At 36.4% G+C, this 10,586-nt stretch overlaps 1 protein-coding gene across 1 annotated transcript in view; it reads left to right on the forward strand.

The window, feature by feature from the left end:
• Nucleotides 1-10,344, forward strand: part of CRACR2A (calcium release activated channel regulator 2A) — a 48,117-nt gene extending 37,773 nt beyond the window's left edge. The window contains 7 exon segments of the mRNA XM_062011416.1: nt 345-477; nt 3,278-3,359; nt 4,900-5,014; nt 6,721-6,742; nt 6,745-6,815; nt 9,348-9,448; nt 10,254-10,344. Coding sequence (XP_061867400.1) covers nt 345-477; nt 3,278-3,359; nt 4,900-5,014; nt 6,721-6,742; nt 6,745-6,815; nt 9,348-9,448; nt 10,254-10,344 — 615 coding nt within the window.
• Nucleotides 10,345-10,586: the final 242 nt, after the last annotated feature.

Consider the following 10,586-nt stretch of genomic DNA (forward strand, 5'->3'; position numbering starts at 1 on the left):
ACTGAGCAGAGCTATGTAAAGATTTGAGTTGTAGTTTGCAGGGATTGACATAAATTGTTTTCTCATGGCAATTTCATGCATTTCTAATGCAACCTCCTGTCAAGATTCATATCCAGTATAATTCTAGTCCAAGTCACTGCACTTCAATTGATCTGGAATGACGCATGGCAAACGTCTGAAATGCTGAGTTATTTTCAGAAATAGATTATTGCTTTATGACTAATAGAGAACATGATAGGATAAAATCTCTTATTTTTCTCATCTTAGCCTTCAAGACAAGGCAAATTGGAGAGGCAACTTGATTTAGAGAAGAGTTGGAGACTAATGTTTGCTCTTACTTGAAGGAGAAGAGAATAAACTCTGTCCCAGACCACTTATTCAAGATTATTTTTGTGGGCAGTTCAAGTGTTGGAAAGACTTCATTCTTAAGGAGATTCTGTGAAGATCGTTTTTTCCCAGGCACAGCTGCTGCTGTAGGTAAGGTTAAGAAACACTATTGCTGTTATTGAGAATTCCATACTGAAATGCTGTCAACGATGAAATAAATTGGAAAAATCCTACTGAAGTCAGTGAAACTAGAATTTCCTTGTACTTGTCACTGTTCTGAAACTGATATCCTGTCTTCTGAGCTTTACATCCCATGGATCATCTGTTTCAATATTCCTCTAAGTAATATGATTTTGGTTTAACGAGAATGTACAATGTCTGAATTATGTTTGACAATTTAGCATTATGCTAAGCATCAAAGAAATTTGTTGGACCAGTGTTTTCAAAGCCTATGTTGTACATATATTGCCTCAAGTTGTAAATGAAGTTTTCAGAAGTCACACATATAATCAAAGTACAAAAGCTTAAGTTATTGCAATGCAGATGAGTTACTGTAAGTGACCAGATTCGTTATACTTTGTGTTTAGGCCTTACATATTCTGCAGCATATAAGGCACAAAACTTATTCACAATAAAAAAAAAATATGGATTTGTTTTATTTGTGATGATCTGAGAATGTTCAAATGAGCAGTTGCTGTTGCCCCCTGACTTATATGCAATGTGCCCTTATGGCCAAGAAGGCCAATGGCATTCTGGGACGCATGAAGAAGAGTGTGGCCAACAGGTCAAGGGAGGTTCTTCTCCCTCTCTCCTCTGCCCTGGTGAGGCCTCATCTGGAGTCCTGTGTCCAGTTCTGGGCTCCTCAGCTCAAGAGGGACAGGGAAGTGCTGGACAGAGTCCAACGCAAGGGCCATCAAGGTGATCAGGGGACTGGAACATCTTTCTTATGAGGAAAGGCTGTGGGAACTGGAGCTGTTTAGTCTGGGGGGGACTTAAGGGTGATCTTAGTAACATTTATAAATATCTAAAGGGTGGGTGGCAGGAGGTTGGGGCATCCCTTTTTTCTATAATAGATAGTAACAGGACAAGGGGTAATGGGATGAAGCTGGAACACAAAAAGTTCCCCTCAAAGACAAGAAAAAACTATTTGACTGTGAGGGTGAGGGACCAGTGGCACAGGCTGCCCAGAGGGGTTGTGGAGTCTTCTTCCTTGGACGTCTTCAAGACCTGCCTGGACATGTTCCTATGCGACCTTATCTAGGTGACCCTTCTTCTGCAGGGGAGTTGGACTAGATGATCTCTAAAGGTCCCTTCCAACCCCTACCATTCTATGATTCTATAGTACATAAAATCTTGGGTTTAAATTTCTACTGATATATGGAGTGTCCTAAGTTCACATTAGAGTCAGGAAAGATCTAAGATCTTAAGATCTTGTGTTTAAATTAATTTTGGTCCTATAAGGTACTTCATCTGGTATTTAGGTGCTGGTTTGGAAGAGAGCAGGTCTTCTGAGTGTCCTGCCAGATTGAAACAGACATTTTAAATGACAAGTGTCGTCTCAGCACTAGGTGAACAGCTGAATTTTACCTGGCCTCTTCTTCAAATCAATCTAGTCAGAGGAGCCTAGGGACCAATTAATCTCACCCTTGATGCCTACTTCAGGATGAGCTTAGTCATTTCCTAGATTCCTGGTTCCTCATTTACATCTTCATTAACTGTTATGGGAGCTTAGACACCTATATACAATTACCTACATTTAACATACTGGTGCTATGTCCTATCCATGTTGTCTTCTAAGTGTCTGATATGCATCTCAGGACACTGAGGTCTTAACAGTGTGTGCAGTTTCCTGGAGCTTCCAGAGGAAAAGCTGGTCATCCAGTGTTCTTCAAATGCAATGACAAGAAAGTATTTATCATAACTTTGATTAATCTTCACAGCAATGAGTTTCACAGGTGTGGACTAAGGCTGTTGAGATGCAGACAATTGAAAAGTCAAGTGAACTGCCCAGAGAAGAGTGTTCTCACTGAGTTTCTACAGAATAGCTGATTTTTTTTTTTCCTCTGAGTTATAAGCAATGGATGTACCCTCTATCCACAATTCTTAATTGCCCATCAAAGGAATGCAATCTCAAATGCTTCTTAATTAATGCCAGTGGTAAAAATCTCATTGATGTGGGAAGTGACACCAAAGAAATTGTTGATTATTTACTAAGATCCCTTCCAACATGAATTATTCTACGATTCTGTGATACAGTACAGTGCGATACAAGAAAATGTAGGTTGTCATTAGGAGGAGACAGTCACTGATTAAGATACTAATAATTATAACTATCCAGAAGATACTTACACCATGATAGATATGGGGAATTGGGAGAGGATTAATTTAATAGTTTATATAAATTATTTTTTATCTCACTTCCATTTAGTCACATAAAAATTAGGTGATTAATCTAACTTAAGTCATCTTATCTCCTATATTCTGAAGATGGGAGGCGGTTCTCCATGTATCCAGTCCATCTATCTTCAGTATTTATTTTAGGTTCTACTGCCCCATTAATGCATTGCTTTGTGCTTTTCTAATAGCTTTGAAAGGTGCCTGTGTGACTAGCTCAAACTAAACACTGAAATTTCAGACAACTGAAGTTATACAACATTAATTCCAGGCTAAATGGTTTAGATTGCTGTGGCCTGTCAAGTAGACAGTCACGTACCCTGATTTGGAAAGTTACTTATCCTACAGCTTTTGCAAAATTCAACTCATCTGTTAACATTCAGTATTTATTTCTGAAGAACTTCTGGCAAATAAAATGTCACCTTGTTCTCTGATAGAGGCCATCACCATAATTTGTAATGTAGTATCTGTGTTGTTACCTTTCTGGAATTGTTGCTATGTTGTTTCAGTGATCAAACTGAGCATATAGGCAACTTACCTTGTATTTCTGTTATAGGTGTGGATTTCAGTGTGAAAACCATGACAGTAGACAATACCCAGGTAGCCTTGCAACTCTGGGACACTGCTGGCCAGGAATGGTAAGAAACATGCTGTTGTGGTTTAACACTGGGAGTCAGCCATGCACCAACCACACAGCTGCTTGCTTACTCCTCTGTCCACTGGGAGAGACCAGAAGGATGAAAGTGAGAAAACTCATTACTTGAAATAAAAAGTTTAATAATTAAAAACAAACAAACCAAACAAAAGCCAGGTCATGTAAAAAAAAAGTGAACCAATCGATACCCAGACAATCTCTGAGCAACTGCAGCCTCAGGCAACCTCTCTCTCCATCACAGTGCAACATCATACAGTATGGAATATCTCTTTGGTCAGTTGGGTTCAGCTGTTCCGTCTGTGTCCCCTTCTAGCTCCTTATTCATCGCCAGACAACCTGCTGTCAAGCCAGTCTGAGAAACAGAAAAGGCCTTGACACTTTGTAAGTGCCATTGAGCAGTACCAAAAATGGTGTGTTAACAGCACTGTTCTCATCACAAATCCCAAACATGTCCCCGCACAAACTAGTATGATGAAATTTAACTATTTCAGCCAAAACCATTGCACATTCTAAGGTTTTACTTCCTTGAATCATCTGTTTGAAGATTAGTAAACATGGACCTAATCCGGCTTCTCAGGAGAGGAAAAAATGCAATCATATTCCTAATAGAGCTGGTGAATTCAGTTTACCTCTTTGCCTAGCATGCTGATTTGGAGCTAAGTGTCTATTGCAAAACTGCCAATCTATAAGAGATTCTTACTAAAGCTCTTCAAAGTTTAGTGCCACACAATTTCTTTAAGGAAGAAGGCTGATTTTTAAATGTACCTAGAACTATTTATAGCAGAAAATGCCTTAATAGTTAAAAAATAAGATTTTTTTTTCACCAAAACAATTGTATTGTAGTTGAAGAACTCCAATTTTTTGTAAGTTTTCAGTGATAATTTCCTTCCCTGTCATGTAGTTCACCTTCAGTGTAGTTCCCTTCACCTGTCATGTGGTTTTGTATTACTAAAAGCAAGGTTGATAATAATGATAAACATTTTCTACAGGAATCTTGAGGGAAAAGACCTGAACAGAAACCTAGCTAGCTTTAAGCACAGCACTTTGTGAGGGGGAAATTTCTGCTCCAAGCTTAAAATCAAAGAGGATGGGGGAAGGTCAGATATGCATCTGTGATATGCAACTGATTATCCAGACTAACTAGAATTCATTAAAGAAAGGCAGAAGGAACTTTTCCAAATACTTTCTATTAAAAAAAAAAAAAAAGAAATTTGCAAATAATTTATTTGCTTTTGCAGTAGTTTGTGATAGTAGTGTCCTCTGTGAATCTTCTGCTGAATGTGCAAAGGGGTGTGATGGTTTAGGAAGAATGGCATACCTTACTATAATTTGTAATAAGCCTCATCTTTCAAATGGAATCTGCAGTGAAGATCTCCTGTGTCTAGACACTAAGACTAGACAGTGAGAAGAAACTGTATGACAATATCTTCCTTTAGGGGGAAGGAGATTACTATAAAATTTTGCTTGTATTGTCTGATCACTACTTTTGTTGAAGAGAGCTATAAATAGGTTCTTACTTCTAGGTACCAAAGTATTACCAAGCAGTTTTTCAGAAAAGCTGATGGAGTCATTGTTATGTACGATGTAACAGCAAAAGAAACATTCACAGCTGTGAAGAAGTGGCTGATAAACATCGAGGTAACATGATATAACTTTAAACTTTGATGTTGTTACTCTCTACCTTCTGGGTATGGAATGTTAGCAGGGCAAAGCACAGAGAGCAGCATATTTCTTGTCACAATTACATTTAGGTTAGAGATTTTGTTCTGCACAGTTACCAGTAAAGCTATTTTTAGAATTTCTGTGTCTATGAAAATTATCACAGTTCCAGGATTTTAAGGACTTTAAATGAGTTATGGAGAAAGGCCAGCATGGAGTCCTCTCATGGAATTTCTCATAAAGGTTATCTAGCTGATAACTCCCATTGGATCACCACTATCACTGGGAGGTGCTTTGGATCCATCATGATGATTTCATGATCACTGGCTGTTATTAACAGTTTGACAACCAAGTATGTAGCTCACAGAAGACTGTTGTGAACAGAAGCCATGAACTTAAAGCTATCAGATACACTAGTGTTATAAAAATGTCTCATAGTAGACAGATCAGTTTCCTGGGGATCATCCTTTCAACCACATGAAAACAAAACCGTAGCTCATGCCACTGAGTGACTTCAGTTGATTAAAAATTCTTTTCTTTTTGTAGTATATCTCTGTAGCTCATAGACAACATGTGAGAGTGCAATCAGCTGAATTTTCTTGTGGGGAAAAAAAAAAAAACCAAACCAACCCCAAAAAAACCCCTGAGGCTGCTGCCATAAAGAACTAAATCATTAGAGAGAACAAAATGGAACTTCCTATTTGCTCACTATTGCAAAGTAATGTTACTGAAAATGTAGGTATGCAAAGATCATTGAGTCAGTTTTGATTGGGCACATATTCTAGTATAATACACTGTTCTGTAATGACCAAAAGGGTGAGTTGAAATTAGGACTTATCCATTCAAATGCTTCCAAACTGGATGCATTCCTGTGTGACCTGATCTAGGCAGACCTGCTTCGGCAGGGGACTTGGACCAGATGATCTCTAAAGGTCCCTTCCAACCCCTACCATTCTATAATTCAATGATTATTGAGTATCTCTACTGGATAGTAGCATGCATTTTGAAACAACAGGACCTTATTAAATATTTGATCTTTACTAATCAGTGATTATTATAATTCATAATAGAAAAAGAGAATTCCAGTTTCTGATCTAGAAAAAAATAATATTGTAGTAAAAATTTTTTTCCAAGCATTCACTGATTTTTACTAATTTTGTTTCCTATAAGCTATTGCTAAGTTGAAGACATAAAGCCAAGTCTATTTACCACTGCAGCATTCAGCCCACCTTATGAATGTACTCATTGGGATAATTCTAACCATTTTCAGAATAAATTTTGATTTGTGACTGTTCTGTGTATTTTGAGGAATCTATTCTGTGTATCTCTTTACTACTTTATGTAGTTTATTTGGCATAAATGTATGTGGATGTTGACATTATTTTCCTCTCTGTATAATTAGAAAAGCAATGGCTATAAACATGCATTGTCAGGGTCTGTGTAGCAAGGTAGTTTTCTCTTTCCCACTTTAATATTGAGTCTGATGCTAGATTAGTACAATCTCTATAATTCTTTTTCATGCTTTTTATCCCACTTTAATTCCTGATATGTTTGAAAGTAAAGAGATGCACATCTGGCTGGTATGTTTTAAATATCTTGTTGAAGTGAAACTTTTTTAGTTTTAATCATCTTGATATCTGACTTCAAATGCAATGCCTCATTGATATTTACCCTTCATTCTGTAGGAGATGACTGGGGAGAATGTACCTTGTTGGGTAATAAAACTGACAATGAAAAGGAACGTGAAGTCCCTATGGGAATGGGAGAGCATCTTGCTAAGGTAATATACTTAGAGGTAAACCCCTTACAAAACTTGAAGGTGAAGTTTTTTAAATTGTAGCTGAATATGTCTAAATTCATGGAAACACATATTTGTTTTAATCAGACAAGTATTTTAAAGGATTAGGAACCCCATCACACTCATCCATTCAGCTCTCACTGATGTAACTGCTGATAATTATAGTAGACATAAAACTGCCTAGATTAAAAAAACAAAGAGTGGTACAAAAAATATTTAAGAATTAGCTCTCATTGTCTCTCCTCTCTCTTCCCCTCTCTCTTTTTCTTTATTCTCTCTTTCTCTATATTTTTTCCCTCCTTTCTTTTTTTTCTTTTTTCTGTGAATGATTTCTTAAAAGAGAGATAATTCAGGGACCTTTTCTCCCTCCTACCTCCTGTAAAACCATGAAGACCATCTGTTTCTCCTATGGTAGGAGTAGAAAACGTGTTTACTTTTAGTAACTTTCTGTCACAGATAAAGTAAGTAGAGTTAGCAGTATGCATCTATCAGAACACTGGTGATCCAGGTGCCCTAATTTAAGCATTAAAGCACTGCCAATATCAGATAATTGTTTATATTCCTGTGTACCATGCCCATCAAATTTTCTTTTTAATGTCTTTATACAATGCTTGCAGATTGAACACTACTTCCTCCAGAATATTAATTTATTAAGAAATAAGTCATCCTGAGAAATGAACTGAGTTGGTAGGCATTTACCTAAATTAAACAATGTATTTAATGTATGTCCTTGTTTCTCATTTGAAAATATATTTACAGGTCTTCTTGCTGTTAGCCAAAAAGAGCATTTTTAAAATTTGAAGTGCAACTAAAGATTGCTGCTAGGCACTTCTATATAACTGAAAGAATTAGGGCCAGATCTCTTTTTATCGTATTTTGATTACTCATACAGACATTTACAAGCATACCTCCTTTATTCAGATTTGTGTCCATTATGTTGTTTTTATAGGGGACCACTGCCAGCCTTCAACTTCATCCCTCAAAGGTTCTCCTTTTAATAAATCTGCTTTATTTTTCTGTAGGCATGAAAATGCAGAAAGTTTTGAGTCTAGGAGGGACTCCAGGGTGTAACATTGAACCCTTCTGTGAAAAAACGTATGACACATGCTAAATGGACAGAGTAGGTGTCTTACATGTCATTTAGCTCTCTTAAAACATTGTACTAGTAAAGATGAATAATTCTAATATATAGAACTCACAGCCCACCAGGCTATTAATTCTGGCATGTCATGTAAGAAAATAACATGCTTTACATAAGTAAAGATGATCATAATCCAATAAATGGATCTGAATGACTCATCGGAGTGTTTCAGTGTACTGCATGAGGTAACTAAGGCAAGGAATGAATAATAACAATGGATTAGTTGAAAAGCAGCATAGATATAATTAAATTATATAATTTTTCTTGCTGAGCTAATAATAGCCATGAATTTTAATTAAATATTAATTCTTGCTAAATAACCACGCAATTTCTATGAAACCACATATCACTGTCTCTATTAGTGAGTGTAATTGAGTTAGTTATTTTGCAAATAATCCCATGAATTACCCACAAGTGATCCAAAATACACAGGACTAGTTGCTGAGCTGATACAAATATATATAGCCTTATTTGGTGAAAACAACTCTGAATCTGTTCTCATGCAGATTAGCCTACTGGAAGCTGAAGTCCAACAAGTTTCAAGGTCTCACAGGATTGGGATTATGTGTCTTAAGTGTCCACAGAAGAGTGGACAGTAAATAGAAAGTTGAAATCTGGATGGTAAAAGGGCATGTAGTAATAGCATAGGGGTATTCAAGGTGAGATTCCAGGTACTATGTTGAAAGCATATTCTTTCAGAGAGGATAATCCTTCATTCCCTCTCACTTTTCTTCCCAGATCAGACTTTTGTGCAGATGATTTCTTGCATTTACATTTATTGTGATACGGCTTCAGCTGAAGTGCTGAGAATGACCTCTAGGCTTGATCATTCATCCCTTGTTCTTAGTTATAAAGTTCCCTGGGGCTACAAAACCAAAGGTGCAGGCTGACTGTGAAAGAAGCTGCAGAAAAGTTTCACAAGTACATAAAAATCAAAATTAATTTGTTGTTATTTTTTCACTGATGTATTTAACTGGTCATTTGCTTGAAAACATTGGTCTTGAACTCTTGAATACAGAAATGTTGCTGCTGAAGCTTTACAAGATAAAAAAACAACTCAACAAATCACTGGAATTATTTTCACTTGCTTTGTCAAGCACTCAGTGATGTACTAATTACCTCAAGCTCTTACAGAAAAAAACAGCCATATAGAAAATATCTGCTAAGAAATGCATATAGTTGATTGGGAGGCACCCTTGGGCTTATTTTCTTTTGTTATTCTGTTTTGTTAGCTCTAGAATTCAATCTTCATTTTTCCTAAGATGATCTAGTTCTGTTTCTTTGTTTGCATATTTCAGTGTGTCTGTGTTGCTTTTTTAAAACTGGAAATATTGTGCAAAATTAATTGTAATTGTCTTTCTGTTTGATTCTAGGATTACAATTTATTTTTCTATGAATGCCGTGCATATTCTGGCTACAATATCAAAAAGTGTGTGCTCCACTTAGCAAGATAAGAAGATAACATGATCTGTGAGTTCTGTATGTGCCTGACTTTCCTATCACTGATAACACAGTGAATTGTTTGTTAAATGAGATTAAATGTTTGTTCCTTTTAAACTGGTCTGTAGGCTGACACCGTTGCTCCAACTGAGTAGTTGCTCAGGTTCATAAAAAGTCCCACGTAAGCTAGTGAAGCTCTATATTGAGCCAGAAACACCTGGAAAACTAGGAACATTTGAGAGCCTGCTATGTTGTGATAGTTCTTGGAGGTTTGGAGAACTCTGCATGGATATAGATTTGCAGCAGAACACTTGAAGTGCTTCTTTCTTCCCTCTGACCATTACAGCTGTATGCTGAAGGGTGGGAGAGAGGAAGAGGTGGATTTTTGAAGTTATAAAGGACAGGGGTAAAAATAAAGATAAATCTGCCTCTTCTGAATTACCTACAGAGGCAGAAACACTAGTGATTAATTAGCTGATCTTTAATATTGTTGCTGAAGTGACATTTTGTAAACATGTCAGGTAATTGATAAATGTCTATGTAGCCAGATATGTGTTTGTTTTGCTCCAGCCTCAAAAATAACAAATGAAAGTAACTGTTTTAAACCTATAATATACAATAAATGCTAACAATCAGCACCAGCTACATCTTTTTAAGTGAACAAAGATGGGTTTATGATGGAGCTACTGTAATTGTACTTTTTTGTTTGTTTGTTAGTTCATGTATTTCTGACATTTTCTCTGGACAGGTGTATACACTTGGAGGAATTGATTTTTATTTTGATCTTTTATAGGTATTATTGACTTTTTTTCCTCAAAAGTATTGTTTTCTTTCCCCAGGATTTTAAAGGAACATGAAGATAAAGTGAAAGAGAAAACCATTGAACTTCAACCTGATATGAATAAAAAGTCTTGCTGTGTCAGGCCATAAAACGTTTGGGCATGTTTAGACAAGTCATCAGATTGCTTTATTGCCCAAATATTTCTTGTGAAATATTTTCACCTATTCTGATTTTCTAATTCTGAAAATCCTTGTATTCACTCATCTTTACTATTACATATATTGTATTTTGTTAATTGACAGCATATCTGGGGAAGTAAGAGTCTTTTATTCAGTTTGACACCTAACACCATCAAATCCTACTTTGTGTATAGAAGCTGCAACATTATAAA

The sequence above is a fragment of the Colius striatus genome, chromosome 1 (genome assembly GCF_028858725.1).
Source record: "Colius striatus isolate bColStr4 chromosome 1, bColStr4.1.hap1, whole genome shotgun sequence".
Taxonomy (NCBI): domain Eukaryota; kingdom Metazoa; phylum Chordata; class Aves; order Coliiformes; family Coliidae; genus Colius; species Colius striatus.